Here is a 21,058-nt window from a genome sequence, read left to right as displayed (position 1 = left end):
CGAGCGTTATTCTAGGGGGCACATCTCCTTCTTCTTCAGCGTCTTATTTGCCTTCGAGACTTACTTCAATCATTTCTGCAGTTTGTTCAAACTTCATTTCTAGATTTCTATGTTTTAATCGAAGGCGAATTTGGTTTAGTAATGGGAACTGGAGAGGAGTGGTGAAGAAGAGACGAAGTATTTGGGAGAGATGGGAACTGATTTTTGAGTTGTAATTTATTCGAGAGAAGACACGGTCCTTAAGTTGTAATTTTTTTCATCTTAACGGGCTATTTGTTTTTTTGGGTTAAGTTATAAGAATAAGACCATGTGTTATAAAAGGGTCTTATAAGATGGTCTTATAAAGTGGTTTGTTTTTTATTTTAAGTTCCTCTTATAAGCACTTGTAAAAATAGAAAAAACAAATACATGACATCTTATAGATGGTTATTTGACAAATATAACCCTATTTTACATCACATTTAACTTGAATATATTAATTTGAAACAAACGTATAATTTGATTTTCGGTTTCAAATCAATTTTGATAATTAGAATATTGATTTTAGAAAACTATCTTAATTGGTGGTGGTGGTGGTAGTGGAGGTGATGATATTGGTTTTAATAGCACGGTGATGGTGGTGGTAGTAGAAGTGGTGGATGTCTTAATAGCACGGTGGTGGTGGTGGTGATAGTCTTAATAGTACGGTGGTGGTGGTAGTGGAGGTGATGATATTAGTCTTAATAGTACGGTGGTAGTGATGGTGGTGGTGGTAGTGGTGGTTTTAATAGCACAGCGGTGGTGATGGTGGTGGTAGTGATAGTCTTAATAATACGGTGGTAGTGGTGGTGGAGGTAATAATGGTGGTGGATGGTGGTGGTGGTAGTGGCAGCAGTGGTGGTGGTGGTAGCCGGTAGTGGCTAGGGTAATAGAGTTATTTGGAAAATAAGATAATGAAAAAGGAAGAAATGAGAAATGAGGCTAGGGGTATATGGACGGGGTGTTTGAGTCATTTTTCAAATTATAAGACTTATAGAATTAAAGTAGATCCAATTTTGGTACTTATAGAATTGAAGCCTCTTATAAGACATTTCTAGTAGAATGCCTCTTATGAGAGGCAAAAAACAAACAAAAAAAAATGTCCAAAATCACTGGGCCACATCTTATAAGAGGTTATAAGACCTCAAGGTCTTATAAGAGGCAAAAACAAATGGCCCCTTAGACACCTTCACGCTGTCTTACCGTCACTATAATTCTTAAAACTCTTCAAATTTTAATTAACAAAATTATCAAATTATTGGTGACGGCTTTAGCAATTTAGTGATGCCAAAATTGTGTCACAATATTCCTAACGCCAATTTGGCGTCACTAATGAAAAAACCTTAGTGTCACAAAAAACCTGTTATGGTGTAGTGCATATTTTTTAGCTGAGAAACGAGAGAGAAAATTAGAGTTAGAGTGCGAGAGCGAAGATTAGAGTGAGAGAAAATGACTTTTTCACCAACCCCATTTTTTTTTGGCTTAGAGCGAGAGAGATGTGAGATGTAATGTTACAATATTACCCTTAACTGTTCATTTAACCAAAACTTTGTCACCCAGCCAGAAAATTTAAAATGATTGGCTATAAATCAAGCACACATGTCCAGCCAGCGCACCCTAGCTTTAGTGCACTGGATTTATAGCCACTCATTTTAAATTTTCCTAGGGTGACGGGACAAAACTTTGGTAAAATGAACAATTAAGGGTAATATTGTAACATTACATCTCACATCTCTCTCGCTCTAAGCCAAAAAAAAATGGGGTTGGTGAAAAAGTCCTTTTCTCTCACTCTAATATCCTTCTTTCTTACACTCTAACTCTAATTTTCTTATTACTGAGATAATATCAATAGAAATTCTCATACAAATGAATGAAATTTCAACCGAACGCATGTAATCAAAACGAATGAAGATATGAAACGCGAAACCAGAGAAAACATAAATCATGCATGTAGAACTCTACTTGAGGAGTCTGGACATGTATTGATAGTTTGTTGACACAAGATAAAGAAAACATATACAACTAATGCAGAGAAAAATATGCTTACATTTCTACTAAATTTCCTATAAAAATTAAGTTTGTTATTGCCAAGAATTTACAATAAAAAGAATTGTCTTACTTCTTCTAAACTGCAGCAAAAAACAGTTCATTGTGCAAGAAAACCACATCTCTCATAGTTTCCCTACCTGAAATTTTCAAATAAGCAAGTTAAAATAGGCTTGGAAATATGATTCAGCACACCATATATGACTAGAAACCATACAACAAAAGCTATAAGAAGACTCATTCTATGTTGTACATAACAACCCACCACCTCTCTCTCTTGGAGGACTTGTGATCATCTTGTAGAAGTAAACAGGATAACACTATGTGTTGAGTATTTGACTATATATGCTGTAGTTAGGAGCCTTCAACTTGTACGTGGAATTAACAAGGATATATCACAACAATCAAATGATATCTTGTGATATATACCACTGATAACATAAAAACTAAAGGAAACGTCCAAACCTCAGATATAAAGTAGAACTAGTACACCAAATGATATGACAAACACCTATCATTCAAATTCATCAAATAAACACACCCAAATCTTCAAAATTATTGCATATAAACACTTACAAGCTAAGTTTTAACAAGGTGGTGTCATTTGGATGAACTTCATTACATCTCAACCCTACTATAAACATTTTAATCCAAAAACAAATAAAACGTAAAGAAAGAGGTTGATTGCTTACATGCAACGAGTGAAGAAGTAGCTCTGGCGAAAAGAAAAAGTGCTTAGGCACGTTGAAGAGGAGGGAGTTGGGAAAAAAACATCTGGTTCAGAAGTGGATGATAAGAAATCTTGGAGATGAACTCTTAAATCTTCTGTGTTAAAGACGTTTATTTGCTGCTTCTATTATTGATTATAGTATTATTATTGAAACACCACTCTCTTCTCCATCATTTTTGGCCTTGTCTTTTTTGTTTCGGACATTAAAGAGTTTTTGGAGAGAGTTCGGGTAGTGAGAGAGAGTTTAGGGAAGAAGGAGCCTTTACGTTTTTACTCTCACTGTTGCTGTTGGCTAAAACTAAAACACCCAGTCACAAATTTTAAAATGAGTGGTTCATAGCCCTGCCCGCAAAGATGCACCCAGCGCACCCTAGCTTTTTGGGAGAAAAAAAAAGGGTTATATTGACATACACCCCAAATTTGATCAATAGGAGTCAACCAACAAGTTGTCGTTAGTTGGTAGTCAAGGATCATGAATTGTCCTAAATACCCTTTTTTTCGTGGAAATTATGAAATTAGCCATTGACACTTTTTTAAAGCCCACAACTCAAAAGCCCAAACTTCGAAAAACAAGTTAAAATACAACTAAAAATAAAACTCCAATCAAAGTTTAAAAATCAATTACCTAATAAAATTATTCAAACAAAAACCAAATAAGAAAAATGAATTAAAATACCCAATAGGCACTACTGCATAATTGGATGTATTGCAATCTCGACTCTCAATGCACATGTACTCAGTGACTCATCAAGTGTATCAGTGACATCCAAGTTTACATTGCATCCAACAACTTCCAGCTTCCCCTTAAGCACAGTGAGCAATAGTTCATGATTTTGCTTAATTCAAAATCAGCCATTTTTCTTTTTCTCCAGGATAAGGAATCGTGTACTTTAGGCTCCCTCATGCCTAGATGTCGGACAGATACATCTTTCGAGTAGTCTCCTCCAGCACCATAATCCTTTTCATCCTTTTGTCTGGCTTTATCATCTAAATCATTTTCTTGTTTCATTATTCCCCTCTTCCTATCCTTTATTGCATGCAAATGAGCATGAGCAGGGCATGATGATGAGTCTGCAGATCTGATCCGTCCTAGGGAACCCCAAATAAGTTCTTCAAAGAACTGAACAAATGATTATCAATCAAATTACAGAGACATGAATAATGTCACTAGTGAGTTATATGGAAGGTGAGTTTAACTACCTCCTTGGGATTTCTCCCTTCACGAGCAGCTTGTTCTTGTGCACGTTTCAATGCTTTAATTCGCCAACTTGCACCACCATCTCCAAGAACAGAGGAAGATCGACCAGAATTTGTCAGTCCTACATCATCTGGGTAACCACTCCCATCATCTTTAAAATACGGGTTCAATTCTCTAGGATTCGGTTTTTTCACCTGACAAAAAAAAAAATCAACTTATACCTCTTTACAATTGATTGATTCCTATAAGCAAATTGGGGGTTGAGTGGTGATGGCATACCTCTTCAACTTGAGATCAACTTGTTTTTTCGAGTTTGGGTTTTGAGTTGTGGACTTTGAACAGTGTCAATGGCTAATTTCGTAATTTCCACAAAAAAAGGGTATTTAGGACAATTCATAATCCTTGACCAGTCAACTGACGGCAACTGTTGGTTGACTCCTATTGACTGTCAAATTGGGGGGGAAATCTTAATTTCAATTATTATGGGGGGTAATCGTAATTTCAATTAATGGGGGGGGGTATGTCAATATAACCCTAAAAAAAAAGAAAAAGAAAAGTAAAAGAAACCAACTTTTGCTACGGGACAAGGCGTGGGAATATTCGTTGGCGACCTTCAACATCGAAATATTCCCTAATCCAATACCAATGCGGGCCCCATTGAAAACTCAAAAGTTGGAGAAATAGTAACAGACGTCATTTGCACATGAGTTGCATACTTGCATATCAAAGTTATCACTCTCCACTGTGATACAATATATATACTACACAAAAAGCTCATAACTCTAACCACACTACCTCGGTTTTTCCACCTTCCATGGTTTGCTTGCCACTGCATTTTCACTCTCCTCTCGTTTCTTGAAAAAACATGGACTCCACTCTCGTAAGCCTTTCTCTTTCCAGCCACCGTTTCGCTAATAATTAATATTGTACGTCTTTGATTTTTCTTACTGTTTGAAGTTTCATTGTTTTTCAGGTCTGGGATGGAAATGGTTATTTACCCGTGTCTTTATGCAACATATATCCTTTTTTTTTTTTTTTTTTTCTTATTTGCTTTTTGGTGGATGAAGTATGTTTCCTCGACTGTACAGTAGTTGTCACAGTGTTAGGTTTTGGAGTTAATTTGATCACTATACTTGTCATTGCTGTTCTTGGAGTCACTAAGAGAAATGCTCAAACAAGTACTAGGGTACATACGTTCTCCACCTCGTTTCATATTTTTCTTTTCATTGTTTTGTAATTGAATTAGCTAATTTTTTTTGAAGGTATGAGAAATATAGTTGTAGAAAAATAGTGATACACTTTTATGTCAAGATAAGTAATTCCAATGCATATGAGTTAGAGGTATGCAATTTAGGTTTCTACTCTGGTAAGTGTGAAAAACAAGCCACGTCTCTTAGAATTTTGTAGATTTTTCCACATTGCATTGGTGCATTGTGGTGGAACGTTTAGGTGTTGGCTTGTTTGGCTGTACATCCCACCCTGAAATCAGGGGATGAGAGAAGGTTGTGGTTTTGTGGAGCATGATGTAGCTCATGATACCTATGGAAGTAATATACCTAGCTGAAATGCAATCAGAGACATTTGGAGGCATGGTCCCCTCCCTCATATATCTGGTACTACTTTATTTCTTTGATGTAAGCAGTGGGATGACTAGGGTAGGGTCGGGGGAATTCCGGTTGAGTTGTATGTCTATTATGAGAAACTATATGCCGCTGATGATATTTACAATTAGTATCAGTTTTTCTTTTTTTCTTTTTTCTTTTTTCATTTGTTGTACGCACGTCTATTCGTTGCAGGGTACCTGATCCTACATTCTAATTTTTTATAGTTGTCAGAGAACCTTGGTTATTTACTTCGTAGAGAACGGCCTATCTTTGTGCTTGCCCAAGCACAGCCTTACTAAAATATAAGCTTATTACCTCTTTTTTAAATATTGAGCTAATTAATTCTTATATAAATATGTTCTCATAATTTATAAGTGGAGTATTATTAGGTGTTGTAACATCTATTCCAGAAACAAACTTTCTACACAGGGGTAAATGTTGTGCATCCCATGTTTCATGTGAGCTGTTTATTCTGATAAGATTCCTAGTCAGTATGCTTGTTCGTCCTTCCTTGATCTTATTTTGAAGTGATGCATTTGAGAATCTTCTTTTTCTTGTCTTTTTCAGATTAGAAGGTTAATCTTTTTGGAGAAGATCTTCTGGTATCTTTTACCCTCTCTGGGAGCATGTTTATCATTTTACGAAATGGTGTTGCTGACAAAACGAGCACTTCAAGAACATTCTATGGTGTATCATGAGTGGGTTTTTAGATTTTCTCAGCTTTTGGTTTGGGTAAGATTTTTGTTTGGAGTGCTTGTGCTACCTCATGGTGAAATCTGTTTGACTAATATACTTTTTTCCTGACTGTTGGCTTATTATCTTGTTGTGACATTTTAATATTTGTAGGTTCTGGTTATACTGTTTTGGTGGAGTGACTATTGGACTTTAGTGTTCTGTGACCGAGTCCTTTGTTTCTGGTGGATTGCTAAACCTTTACTGACAACTAGTCACTTAGTCTCAGTATATTCTTCATTACAGGTAGATCCTTTCGTGTTATGTATGTATATAGTCTCCATATGGTATTATGGTAGATTTTACAGACTAGGAATTATGGATTTGGATGTTAGGTGTTCAAACTAGGTAGTGGTCAGGCTTGTCATCTTTTTTACCATTCATTTGTGATCGATCTAAATTCTCCTCTAAAAACACAAAAGACTACGAAGGTGCTAAGTGCCTTGGGAATGGTTTTTTTTAAGGCCATCCTTTTGTTCCATGTATCCTCTACCACATCAATCTTCTCACCTCCACACTGCCCCATAACCTACCTCTTTTGTTTTCTCCCCCCCCCCCCACACACACACACACTTACACTTAAAGGAACATCATTAAAAAGAAAAGAAAAGAAAAGAAAAGAAAATACTAAATCAGTGGAGGTTGAACAACAGAAACATTCTGTCAAAGGCGTTGGTTGCCTGCATCCGACATGGCTAAGTCAGTTACATCTCTCTAACACCTTCCAGAAATGCGACCACGAGCTGGCTGGAAGCAACCAGCTGGTCATATCAGTTGCATCCACCAACACCCTTTACATGGTACAATTGATGTGACAGAGTGGAACTGGGACTTCTTTTTTTGGATCCCTTGATAGGAAAATGATGAAAAAGGTTACAAGTCGAGAAGGATTGGCAGGGCACTGGCAGCGGTGGCAAATGGCAATGCTATTTTAGAGGAAAAGGAAAAAGGGAAAGAGGAGGAGGCGGTGTAATGAGCAAGGAAGGAGCTGGGTATCTTGTAGGACATGGAGACATTTTGACTCTTTTCTCTTCAATTTCTTTTCATTCCTTTTCTAGGTGTAGTTTTCTTTTCTTGGTTTTCTTTGGTACATATGGTATGTTTTCCTTTTTACTGAAAACTCTCTTTTTCATGGTTTGTTTTTTTATCTTAGCTGATATATGTTATGTAAATACTTGAAACTGAATTATATGTTAATAATGCAAGTTATAGAGCAGAGGATTTATTTTAGAAGTCCTTGCAGGTTATGGACGTCTGTAAAGAGAGTTCGTCAATTTTGTTGGACGTTGTATTCGGTGTATATGTTAATGTTGTACGAGTAATGCAAATATCAACTAGAAGCAGGTATCACCTGTCAACATTTTAATTAATTGAAATCCATTCTCTAATTTTAAACATTTTCTGTTTAATACACTAAAGCTATAAATCAATTTCATCACTAGGTTAGTCCCCAATCCACTAGTCCGGAACAATAACAATAAATCAACTGGTAACCATGTGTGGTCAATTAATGGCTGATCCAACACTGATACCCAATCAGACACATCAGTGTGCTGTCAAATAATGGCTGATCCAGCACTGGAAGTAAACAGAGCTCACATCGACCATGTCATTGGTTTGTCTGCTCTTGCTCTCATTGAACATTGCAAGTCTTTCTACCACAGAGCCGCCATGAGCATTGTTCTCTCCTGGCAATGTTTTATTATATTTCTTTTTGTAAAATTCAAAATATCTGCATTTGGAGTTTAGAAAATGATTTTAAAATTCAACGATTCATTTTTGACTGACCCAATTCACATGCAAAGCATCTATAGAGCACCGGAAATGACTCACTGAGCTCAAAGGTGAAATTTTAGGATTTCTACAAGAAGCTTTTCTATGACATTCTACCTATGTATACCGCCCTACCAACATGTATGGAAATTTGACGTATGCGAAAGCATATCTTATTATCATTTTTCTTTTGTATATATATGCACAGACATGGCAAGCATAAATCTATCACATTACTTTACTTCGGTGCTTTAAGGTAGTTTAAATCTAAGTTACATTGACACATACAAGTGTGTCTGTATTGGACACGGATACGGAGTGTCTGACACTTCGAAATATCAAAAACTGAGGAATATCACACACAATATGTGTCAGTGTGCGTCTGACACGGACACATCGATACGTATCCGACACAAATTATTTTAGAAATATGGTGTGTCCATGTAGCATAGGTTTAAATTCATACTTGTGCATTTGTAGAAGCCTGATACTTGTTTAAACTATTTATATAGGAAGGGTTCTAGGGACATATAAATTTGACACGTAAACAAACTCATGATTGTGAGTGCACTTAGAAAATTTGCATTAAGTTCACTATATCAAACATTTTGACAAAAATAAAGCAAATATGAAATTTCAAACCACCCTTAACATTTTTATTCTTTAGTTAATTTATATTTTCTCATTTGATGGGTTAGAAATTTTGGATGTCTAATTTTTTGTGAAAATGTTTACTATCGTAGGGACATCATATCTACAAAATTTATTGTGAAAATGTTTAATACTGTGTCGAATTTATTCATGTCCCCTTTTTATATAGTTGTGTCTTCCATTTTGCTTTGCATTCATTTGCCTATAACTTATACAGCATATAAGATCATTTTTTGTCCACCATTAATTTCATATGAGTTTGTGGATTATGTCCTCTACATGTAGGAAATGTGGTTTGGAAGATCCACTTCTCGAATGTGAAGCAGAGTTGGAGGAGCTTTGTCATAGAGATCTTGTATGCCTTTACACTATTATCTTTCATTTGTTACTTCTTGAAATGACTTGTATTGTTCCTCACTTTCCAAGAGGATGGAAGACTGAAGGGTGATGTGATTTGATTGGTGGAAGCTTCAATCAATTAGCACACACCATTAAAATAACCCAAATATAGGGTTTCTAAGTATTATAGGATCTTGGTTAAGTAATTGATCTTCCGTTTCTTGAAAACTCGAGTTTTTAAGGAATATTTGTCAATTGCTTAACGAGACCTCACACAGAGAACACAATAATCAACACATAAAAATAACATTTTCCTACTCATAAACTCATACTGAAAATGACCTAATAACAAAGAGGCTGCAAGCCTTATTTATAAAAAGGGCTTCTTGGTAGCCAAGAAACGTAAATTGGCAACTACTAAGTAGTTTTCTTGAACCCAGATTTTCTTCTAAAATAGGAAACTGAAAAGAACCAATAACAAAGTGGCTACGGCTGACCCATGAACACCATTATCCTATATACATTAGAAGGTTCGTTGCTAATGCGTATGTCAGATTTTGGCATTTAAATCAAAACCAATTGGCAATGAATGGAGCGACCCAGGATCTATATATTGTTACGAGAAGCATTTAAATACTCAATATGAGAATATGAATCCCAACTCGCCCCCTTACATGTGACGTAATTTGAGCAACAATTTTAAAATCGGTGATGTGGCGTACATGCACCTTTTGTGCCAGAGAACGCCCTATTACGCTATAGGATGTACCACGGTCGTTTGGTGCTGACTTACATTTGAGACCCTGAAAGTTCTTGATAACATGATTGATGTACTGGATACGTCATAACAAGGGTGACCAAAAGAGGCAATCTTAAGGGCTGATTGTTTTTAGTACTTATAAGTAGTTTGCGACTTATTCTAACTTGTAAGTGGTGGACCACTTTTTTTTGGGTGTTTGTATTTCAGCTACTTAAGTGGTAGACCCTTATTTTGGTACATTTTGCTAGTTATAAGTGACAAAAGTGTAAGTAGGAAAACCTGATTTACACAAACTTATAATTAGCAAGCACTTAAAAGTAGTAAAGGCCCTTTTAGCTTCAAACGTGGGTGGACCTTTTTGAGAAGGGAAAAGTGAAAACATTAGAAACTGTACCATGAGAAAACTAGAATCTGCAATGACTGAAAATATATCTACAATGAACTTTCTGTATGCAAGTCAATGTTCAGAATGTTTCTATCATCCACTTCTGCTTCTTTCATTTAATTGATGAGCTAGGATATTGGCAATGAAACATCTTATTTTTCTATTTTTATTTTTTTGTTTCTCGTCTTTGTTCCAGCATTTCAGCTTGTGAAAATAGTATCTTATCTTATAACACCTCCCCATTGTAGAACATAAATGCTCTTAGCTACTGGCATATTCTCACTTTCAAGTTCGTCAATCCAGTAATGGATTGTGGTTCGAGAAAGCAGCTTGACTTTGATGATTTAATTCAGCTACCAATTGAGTTGAACCCATCTTCTTGCTTTAGTACATTGCTAAGCTGTTGGGAGACTGAAGAAAGTAAAAACCCCTCTCATCCTTCGTTGCTTAAAGCAATTTGCTATGCATATGGATGGCCATATCTCTTTCTTGGTTTACTGAAGGTAAAATTTTTCATGATGGATCTTGCTTTATATATGTTTTATATTAATTAATTTTCTTATGAAGTAGCCCCTTACCCGCCCGCCTCCCCACCACCACCACCACCACCACCACACACACACACTTGGAATATGTGTTGAGTCTATTTGATTGGGTATAGCCACTGTTGTTGTGGTAAATACCCCAAAAGAACCCTAATATTGTAGAGCCTATTGCAAGCAAATAGAAATCTATCCTACTAGATGGGCTAGGAATGACATGAGATATTCTACTATTGAAAAACACCAAGCAGGAGTTCTCCATTACTTCTTACGAACTTGGTGGGACTGACACAATTTATTCATTAAAATCCTATATTTGAAAGAGTACCAAAGTAGACAATTTCTTATTTTCCCTACTTTTAACTTGTATTTTTTGTTTTATTTTATTCTCATTTTACAAATGAGGTAAACTATAAGCAACATTTAAAGGATCATTCTCCCTACACAAAGCTTACCCCTTATAACCCATTCGCTTTTACAAAGTGCAAGAGCGCGTCAAACAATCTAACACCACCTGCCAAAAAGAAGAAATTCAAGGATGGAAAGAAAAAGAACATTCCAGTAATATTGTTTGATGAAGCTCACACATAAAAGCATGGATCTCGTTTGGATAACCTGGAAGGCCCTATGATGCACAGATACGGGTGCATGCTGACATGAGTACGGGGTACGATACATAGTTTTTGAATGTATAGGGCACAGTTACTGATACAGGATTATATATAATATATGTTTAAGAAAAAAAATAGCTTTTAATGTGATTTTGCACGTAAGTTGGTGGTGTGATTACCGAATAGCAACAAAGTATGTGAAAATTCCTGTTCATCTTTCTCTATTTCTTCTGTTCCATCTCTGTTTGTGAATTTCTTCCCCCCTCCCCTTTCATCTCAAATTATTCATCTCTAGTTGAGGATATGTGAGGATAAGTGTTTCAGCAGTGTCTGAAGCGTATCCTGTACCAGTACCAGTATCTTGCCCGGCTGGCATGGGTGCAATGGGTAAACTGCAGTATCTAGGTATCATAGGAAAGGCCACTAAAAGGGATGATGAATTCCTTTTGGTGGTATGAAGTGCCTTTAGACTGATTATCATCCTAGTTAACTAGCAAGGAATGACCGCGAACCTTGTCTGGTAGGCATAGACTCTTCTCTGGTCTTTACTTTAATTGCCCTTTTGCAGAAATAGAAATTGGGCCATATCATTCAGTTACTTCAACTGTTCTTATTCGATATTATGGTTGTTGTCTGACATGTTACTTTTTTTTTTTTTTTTTTTCATCGAGTCTTTCCAACTTAAGCCACTTATATTCACACTTGTAGGGTGATACTTTAAATTCTGGAGAGATTGTTAAAGGTAATTATTATGCTCAAAATAATCATTGGAGTATAGAAAAATTATGAAAAAGTTACCTTAGATGTCATCGGATACACATCCACGAGAGAAACTAAAAGATGTGTGGAGACCTAAGTTTCTATTGGTAGGATAAAATGTGAATTGAGAGGCTTACTCTTGAATATATATTTCCAAAGGAAATTAAGCATGAAAGCAAATGAATGCCCTCAGGACCCATAAAGCTGACACAATCCCTTAAACTCGACGTTGTGAAAGAGAGAACCATCATGATTTTGCCAAGAGGAAAACTAATATACTGGCTCGTGTGAGACTATATAATGAATCCAAAGCCTTTCTGATAGTTTGGTGAACAAAACGATAGTCTAGGGATAAGGCTGGAATTGCGCCTAACCAGTGAGGGGTGATGGTTGGGCCAGGTACTTGCATCCTATATTGGACAGGGAGTGTTGAGATCTGGGATATAAGTAATTCATTTTTCAAAGAGTAGTTTTGAGGCCTTCTCCAAGCAAGAAGTTAGATATCAAACTGCATGGAGATTGAACAAAGATATAAAAGGCAAATCCACTGGCCCTATACCAAGCATTGCATAGCACTGTGATTGAAGTAAGAAGGTTCTTTTATTAGGATAAGATGTGAAGTGGGCATCCAACTCTTCAATGTGCCGCCAAAGGAGATAAGGAAGGAAGTAGATGAATACCCTTGGACTCCATAATATAATGTTAATACATTGTTACTGACATCTGAGTTTAATAAATCAGAACATTTTCTTTATGATGTTGTAGGGCCTTACTAAGGTTCTATTCTTGTAAAAGAAAACACTGGTGCTTTGCTTTAAATCTTAATCCTTCACTAGTTGTATCTTTCAAATTTTGAATTCTACCATACAATAATTCCTCTCTTTCTTTATTCTTTTTTGTTGAGGCTGTGGGGGTTCATCTTTAACACTGTAATGCTCTACTTATTGATGATTCTTTATAATTTTCTAAATCAGTAATTCTCACTACTTTTATCTTCTTATAATATATGTAGGTATTTAATGATTGCTTTGGTTTTGTTGGACCCATGCTTCTCAATAAACTGATTTGGTTTCTTCAAAGAGGTGTGATAGTTATTGGTACATTTCCTTAAATCTTAGCTTTGTCAGTAGAAAAATTATTCAAATATAATGCATATTAGACATGTAACTCAGTACAACTTAAGGCTAGACTAACTGGTAAAATTGCCTCTATTTTCTGAGCAAAAATAAAAAGATGCGTAACTCAGCGGCAGTCGTTCCTCATTGCATCTTGTCTTTTGATTTCTTGTGGAAATTATGTTTCCTGGTTTTCCAAACTCCAAGACCTCCAATTTCTTTCTAGATAACGACCGAACACTTGGTCAAGAACAGTGTGTAGGGGACTTGCTCTGTTTGGTATGGACACTTTGTACCGAGGACTTGTATATACTCTGTATCTTGCAGTCTGAAGTCTGCACAGTGCTCTTTCTCCTTGCAATTTATTAGAGAAAAAGCTCCGTAATCCTTTATCATATATAAATAGTGAAACATTTCTGGGAGCGTGACCACTGGTTCAACGGGGAAGAATGATAATTTAATTCTCATCAGTGTGCTTCTTACTTTATCACACATATGTAAGTGATGTAAGCTGATTTTCCTAGTTGCTTTCACCAGAACTAGTTTTATAATGGCATGCTGCCTTCAATATGAGCCGTGGACTACAGAGAATGTTACGTTGTTGATTTTTTTCTTTTTTTTTTCAGGTTCTGGGAATTTGGATGGCTATATTCTTACCCTCTCCTTAGGCCTTTCGTCTGTCATTAAGTAATTTCTCTAATCTCTCATCTCTTGATTTACTAAGATTCATTTTTATTAGTGGCAAGAAGAAAGTTCTTCATTGGAATTGGACTCGAACTTCTCATAAATGAACAAGAGTTAGGAATAAGATTCCGAGAAATAACCCAAGTCTGGGAATATTAAGAAAATATCACTAAACTCCTTAACGGATTGCAGAAGGTAATGAATAGCAACGAGACCGTTGGTTCGAATGAAGACGTATTTAGGAGGATTGTGTTCTCTGTAGAAGGGACTTGCAGCGCAGTTTGTAGCACACTTGTCCTCTACCTCTGTATTCACTATATTTTTATAATAATGATTTTTTTTCAAAAGAAAAAATAAAGAGAAAAAAGAAGGAAAAAAAAGAAGAAAAAGAAGAAAGAGTATACTACTATATTGTAGTGCGCATGCAAGAACATGACTACGCTACAAGAAGCAAGGAATGAGCGCCTGACGAACCGAATGACGTTGCGCTAACGCGCAGCCGTTTTCTTTGCTAGTACAAACCTGCCTGAAGGAGTCTATTGTTAAGTTCTCGACACAAATAAATAGGCTAATAGACACAGATATAGCAATACCCTTCCTATATACTTGAATAGGGAAGGATAGCAAACTACCAATGAAATAGTTAAGCAATCACAATCCTCTCATTTGGGTGATCATTTAAGGACAATGAGCTCCATGTTGTGACTACTAGTCCCAACTTAAGTAGTCATGAACAACTTAAGAGATTGGGAGATGCAGTTGTCTAAATGCCGCACGTGACACCAAATATAGATTGTCTCGCCTCATTTCTTCAAATTGTGTGCATTCCTATGATCGTATATTTGATGTGTTTGCTAAAAATGTTTGTGGTGGGTTGGTATTATGATGTTTCTACAGGATAGTTGGCATGTATCATTGATTTTTACCCCATCTTCTCTTCGGTTGCTATATTAATTTTCTTAAAATTTGTGCACTGGACTTGCATCTTCTTCCAGATATTGTGTATGCTGTTGAGTTTTGTACAATATTCTGAATACTACAGACTTTATTGGCGCAGGTCATTCTTGGATACACAGTACACTTTTAATCTTTCCAAATTGAAGTTAAAGCTAAGAGCCAGTATTATGACAGTTATTTATCGGAAGGTAATTTCTTCCCCTACCTTGTAAGTTTCTACATATGCACATTTAATGCAATTTATGTTGTGGATGGTGGATTACTTAGTTATGTTTTCCTTTGAGTTGCATGCTTGCCACTGTCCTGACCTATGGACTTGCAGCTGCACCTGAAGTTTTAGCTCATTAAATATTGTTCGGCACTTCTGTGACAACTTTTGAAAGTGTCCTCTAGGAGTTCACATCGGTGACATCTGTTGACTAATTTATGAGTTTGGAGCAAATTAGCAAGAAAGTTCAGATGCTTGTGATAGTTATTGGGGTTGCTATTTGATGTTTTGGCATTAGTGAAAACGCACAAAGCGGTATGATCAGTCTTGTCATGCGTGTAATGTGTCGTTGCAACAGAAAATTGCCATTTGCCTATAAAATATGACGCACAGATTAACTTCCTTGAGACGTTGTGCATGGTCGCCTGTTTTCTTATAGCGCACGTGTTGTATGTGTTTTTTTAAAAATATATATATATAAAGATAACCGCCACGGCTTTTATCTCTTTCTTTCTTTCTTTCTTTTAAACTGTCTTTGGGAGGGTTTTATGAAGATGGGGAAATCTATTTTGTAGAAGAAGCTCGTCTTTGAGATGATTATGGAAATGGAAAAGATAACTAAGTGTAGGGTGATGATAAGCAATTGAGGAGATTTATGAGTTTTTGTGTGTTTGTTTTAGGTTTTTATCATTTTTGAGATTTGGTCATGACCAACTTTGGAGCATCCAAATCAAAACTGGTTCGCTGGGTCTTAAACTCCCAATTTTGGACTAAACAATCCAACTACGATGATGGCTTTAGCTTAACAGGTGGAAATTAATATTTGGGGGTGATGCGGAGCAGAACGAGCAAATGCTGAAATTGCCTGCTCTGATAACATCTTAAAGTAGGAGCATCCAACTCAAAGCCAATTGGCTAGGCTTCAAATTTAAACTCCTAATGTGGGAGTGTGGGACTTGGGACTAATAATCTCAACAAAGTATCAGATAACCTGTGAATCTTTACTGTTGCTCAAATTGTTGATTTGATGATATGTGGTTACAACATTTTTAAAGTTTTAGGATTTATGCCTTAAAACTTTCGTTCTAAGCCAACTGATTAGGTCTTATTAACTTGTCTCGATTTTGAAGTTTTGTTTTAAAATTAGATTTCTAGAACTGTTATTAAATTTTGTTCAAAAATCGAAACTAATTATTTTGCACCACAGAAACTAAGGCAAGTGTCATATTTACCACTGTGCTGTTGTGCCTTAAGTGTACCATATTAGCATGACACCACTGGGTATGATTCTTAGCTTGAAGAACTTAAGGAACTAAGCAAGAGACAGAAAATTTTGAATATATCCAGTTGTTTGGAGAAAAAAGGGCCCAACGTGTATATTAGTTAGCAGTGGAAAGTGCTGGCTTGCTTGCCCTATTACAAAACTTTCTCTGTCACAAGAGTGAGGCTGGCTGAGAAGCTAAAGAACTCGTATGTCATCTTGTAAGTTTCAAAACATCAATGGTGTTTTACTGGCAATTCGGGGATGATAATTTACAAAATAAAAACTAATATTTGCCTGGGGGTTAAAGCAGTGTAGTCAAGGCATTCAGGCGCAACACTCTCTTAGTGCCTTAGGCGCAAGGCATGGTGGCGCGCCCCTTATTAAAGTTAGGCGTGCAGTAATTAAAAATAAATATAAAATCAAAATCAAAATCAAATATGACATGAATTATCACTGATTTGCATAGTTAAACATTGAAATCCATTATGTATGACTGTAAACATGTCAACCATTGAGCAACACCCGTAAAAATCATGAATCGTGTACATAGTAATAGTAGTCAATTAAAATAAAAGACGTAAGCAACAAGTAATTAACAAAATGAAAATTGTATCTCTAAAAACAATAATCTAGCTCAACTCTAATAAACTAAAAGAGAACCAATTGAGTTGAGCCAAAGAGAGGTCATCACAAAATAGAACATATGATTCAAAATTTTAAAACCCATAGAACTTCATTTAATCCATCTTTATGTAAAAATCAAAGCTTAGAGTGTATTCCAAGATAAAACCTATACAAATTGTATGATTTTTCGTGCCATACAACTGTTGGATCGTGTGTGGATGTGTGCGTATAGCAAAAAGTGTACAAAAAAGAAGAAAAATTGTAAAAGTTAATAAGGCGCGTGCCTTGTGCACCTCGTGCCTCAACAGAAGGCACAGAAGGCACACGCCTTATGCTTGCACCTGCACCTTGTCAAGTCGAGGCACTATAGGTGCGCCTCACCGCGCCTTGACTACACTGATTTAAAGTACTCGGTTGGGGAGTTTCTTTTGGTTATAAGTCGTAGACACCTCAAAAAATTAAGGCCTTTAGAGGTAACTCAAAGTTACTCGTACTACTTCTAGATCAAGCTAAAAGAATGTGTAGCTGATAGCCTGATAGTACAGCCTTCCCTGACCAAAGATTGTTTTAGGCTTATAGTCTTACCTATCCAAGAGTGTTACTTCTTGTGAATTGGAGAGATAGTCAACTTAGAGACAATTTCATGGAAGATGGAATTTAAGGAGGGTGACTGCCTGTTCATTATCTCGGACTTCTTGTTGGAGGTTTTTCTTTTACAAAAATGGTTGATCACTAGATATACTGTTTGACTTAAAACTTTACCGAATGAGTAACATATTCCTTTTTATGTGTCATTGTTTTCCAAAGTCATCACTCATCTAGTTAAGCTTATATTGTAGAATATCCAAAGAGTCATAAAAAGAGTTTATGATGAAGCATTATAAGTACTTCAGTATCGATTTTTTGATTGTTTAGCTTGTAATTGGAGTGATTCATGTATCAATGATCTGTTGTTTGTGTCAATAATTGTCTTGATGCAAGAGTTCTTTTCCTAATCTAAGGTTAAGTCTGTAGGAGTTAGGTCATAGGTGCAGTACCCCTTTTTGTGTGGAGAAAAATAAAATAAAATAAATCTATAAACTGAAAGTAAATTGATGTTTTGATAAGGTAGTGACTATTGACATTCGAAATTCCAGTGAATGTCATGCCAAAATAATGTTATCTCACCCAAATAGCTTATCTACCATCCTTGGTCTCTGACAATAAAATTACCTGCTTCCCAGTGACATATTGAAGCCTTAAGAAGTTAATATTATAGAATAAATTTGTCTGCTCAAGGAATTCTCCCACGATCCAGACATTGTTCAATAGATGAATAGTATAAGATCCCTTTTAAGTTAAATGTCCCACAAATCGAGTGAAACTATTTATAAATGAAAATTGGAAGGAATACCATTAGGTCTGCGGTCATCCCCTTCTTCTTAATTCCAAAAAAAGATCAAACTAAATTGTGTTTCATAAAATGTTGAAGGATATCGTTTGAATTATGATTCAACTGAAAATTCACTGAATAGTTTCAGCGCTTTCTTGATTAATTGAAGTTATCTGAATTTACTGACAGCTTCTTTACATTTCAGTTTATCTACAACTTAGGAAGTACTTTGGTTTAACCAATGCAAATCTTTCTGTAACAACTGCTCTATATTTGCTGTATCTATAACTATTGTTTTAATTGTGATTTTACTGCAATACCTCCTTATCAACAGTTTCTTATGTACACGTTTCTGAGCAGTGCCTCTGTGTTAGCCTGGCAGACCGCTCAAACTTTTCTGAAGGAGAAATTCAGACATTCATGTCCATAGATGCTGAGCGAACCGTTAACTTGTGCAACAGCTTACATGACATGTGGAGGTACATACTCACATTTATTCATATCTACTAATGAATGTACATGTTTTCATTAAATTAATGTGTTGTATATATAAATTTTGGTTGTTAATAAGTTAATATCCTATACTAACCACTTTGTTTGAATCATCTTGGCAAGACTCATTTAACAATACCGAATGTTTTGGCAATTCAGTAGAGATTTATAATCCAAGAATGTCATATTTTTTATTTTTCCCAAGTGGCATAGTTTCTAATCTGTTACTTGTTTGCAATACAATGGTCTCCCCGGTATCTCTACGTCATCCATAGTCTTTCAGTTTTGTTATAGTTTTATATCAATGTTACATGGACACGCCATATGTATGTATCCACGTGTCCGTGTCGGATACACACGGACACATATTGTGTGTGATATACCTTAGTGTAGTGGTAGGATCCGCGACTAACAAGGCCAAAGGTCGGTGGACCGATGCAGGCCGCAATAACTGGAGTCGGGGAGTAGAGGATAACCAGAAATAGTTAGCCCGAAGTTATACAAGCGGTAGAGTCGGGTGTACAGTATCGTGCCGCGGAGTGCAAATGTGTACGGAAACCCTATGCGTGGCTGACCGAGAGGCGTTAGATGGCTAGACAGGTGGACGGCTGTGAGGAGAGGAGAGGGGGTATAAAAAGAATCGTGTTGAGGGACAAGAGAGGGGAGCTCATTAGGGGTAACTTACTCTCATACACTTAGTTTTTGTAATTTTGCCATGTTAGACGCTCTGTATCCGTGTCGGATACGGACACACGTGTCCGTGTCAATGTAACTTAGTTTTATATTGTAACAAAGCATATAATACCTAAAATATGTATGCATAAATAATATTTGTTGGCCTTAACAATCCCTTTTCATTGGGAACTATTGAAACAATTTATTGTGGACGTGTATTATCAGCGATAAAAACAAATTTGGTTTTCCTTCACTTAAGGGGCACTTTGTTAATAATTTTTTGAAAAGTGCTTTCAGCAAAAGGAGTTGCCCATCCTGTGAATAATAAAAGATATGATCCTCACTGAATCTTCTAGTCATCTAAGTGAAGTATTACAAAATACTGTCTTATGCTAAAAAAATGTCTATATGAGTATCAGTGCAGTTTTTCATATAATGCTCTTAACCGTTGTCTTATTATCTGTGTCTCAGTTTGCCTCTTCAAATTGGAGTGGCACTATATCTCTTGTACACTCAAGTCAAATTTGCTTTTGTTTCTGGAATCACAATAACAGTCATACTAATACCAGGTATTAATGTAAATTAATGAGTATGATAATACGTGCATGAATTCAAGAAATTTATACAATCTGAATTGGCAATGTCTATTAAGTACATATATATATTTGTTGAATTGGACTCTGAATGTCCTTTCTCATAGAAATGTCATTAGAGATGCTATCTGAAATATTGGAGAATTTGAAATGCAGTGAATAGATGGCTGTCTAAATTGATTGCAAGAGCAACAGAGGAAATGATGACACAAAAGGATGAAAGGTATATTTACAAAATTTAAGTTAGCTTGTAGACAAGGAAAGTCTATGAAAGATTAGAGATCAATATTCATTTTTTTTTCTCACTGTTGTTTCTGATAATTATCTTTCAAATTTGGTTTCTTACTGATAGATGAGGAATATGATAAAAAAGTAAAATGCATTTTCATCAATATAAATGAAAATTGAATTCTTATTGATACCTCAAGATGTTGTGCATTGTCAAGTTGCACTCTAGGTCATGATTAGGCGTCGGAAGTGTTTTCACTTTATTGAGGTGATATGAATTGATGTTATGGAAACAAAAAGAGGTTTTCTCACTCTTTCACTGCCTTGGTGGTACCCAATTTTACTGTTATCATACTTTTCACTGCGTTGTCAAAGTGTTACTGCTGTCTTCGACTCTTTTCCTTATGTTATTTCTTACTTTATTTGATCTTGACGATCGCATTGGTATTCATTTATTTTGGAAATCTGAATGATACAAAAGAAAAAAAAGAATGGAAACTAGAGTATGTGTCTCTTCCACTTAGGCGTCGTGCAGTAGGATGTAAATGGATTTTCACTATAAAAGAAAATCCAAATAACTCTTGACTTGATACAAGGCTCGAGTTGTGGCAGTGGATTATGCACAGACTCATGGGCTTGTGGCATTGATTACTATCGCTACTAAGGGATGGCCGTTGTTCCAATTTGACATTAAATTG

The 21,058-nt window shown here is 35.9% G+C and overlaps 1 protein-coding gene across 11 annotated transcripts in view; it reads left to right on the top strand.

Annotated features, from left to right (window-relative positions):
- The first annotated feature begins 4,642 nt into the window (after positions 1-4,642).
- ABCC13 (multidrug resistance-associated protein 11) overlaps positions 4,643-21,058 on the top strand; it is a 32,780-nt gene continuing 16,364 nt past the window's right edge. For 3 of the 11 annotated variants that reach the window (XR_015218643.1, XR_015218642.1, XR_015218641.1), the window contains exons 1-13: positions 4,643-4,872; positions 4,966-5,178; positions 6,164-6,328; positions 6,443-6,574; positions 7,572-7,672; positions 9,038-9,107; positions 10,485-10,739; positions 13,161-13,245; positions 13,890-13,950; positions 14,990-15,092; positions 18,733-18,851; positions 20,011-20,108; positions 20,289-20,355. Coding sequence is in view for 8 of the 11 variants with exons in the window: in XM_086602078.1 (XP_086458204.1) it covers positions 4,858-4,872; positions 4,966-5,178; positions 6,164-6,328; positions 6,443-6,574; positions 7,572-7,672; positions 9,038-9,107; positions 10,485-10,739; positions 13,161-13,245; positions 13,890-13,950; positions 14,990-15,092; positions 18,733-18,851; positions 20,011-20,108; positions 20,289-20,355 (1,484 nt within the window). In the remaining 3 variants the exon portion in view is untranslated. Of the gene's footprint in view, positions 4,873-4,965; positions 5,179-5,985; positions 6,055-6,163; positions 6,329-6,442; positions 6,575-7,571; positions 7,673-9,037; positions 9,108-10,484; positions 10,740-13,160; positions 13,246-13,889; positions 13,951-14,989; positions 15,093-18,732; positions 18,852-20,010; positions 20,109-20,288; positions 20,356-21,058 lie in introns of those variants that run through there. The other 8 variants (XM_086602082.1, XM_086602078.1, XM_086602079.1 and 5 more) reach the window with 8 other exon arrangements.

This window comes from Coptis chinensis, chromosome 3, assembly GCF_015680905.1.
Source record: "Coptis chinensis isolate HL-2020 chromosome 3, ASM1568090v1, whole genome shotgun sequence".
NCBI lineage: Eukaryota > Viridiplantae > Streptophyta > Magnoliopsida > Ranunculales > Ranunculaceae > Coptis > Coptis chinensis.
This window is presented reverse-complemented; position numbering and strand designations above follow the sequence as displayed.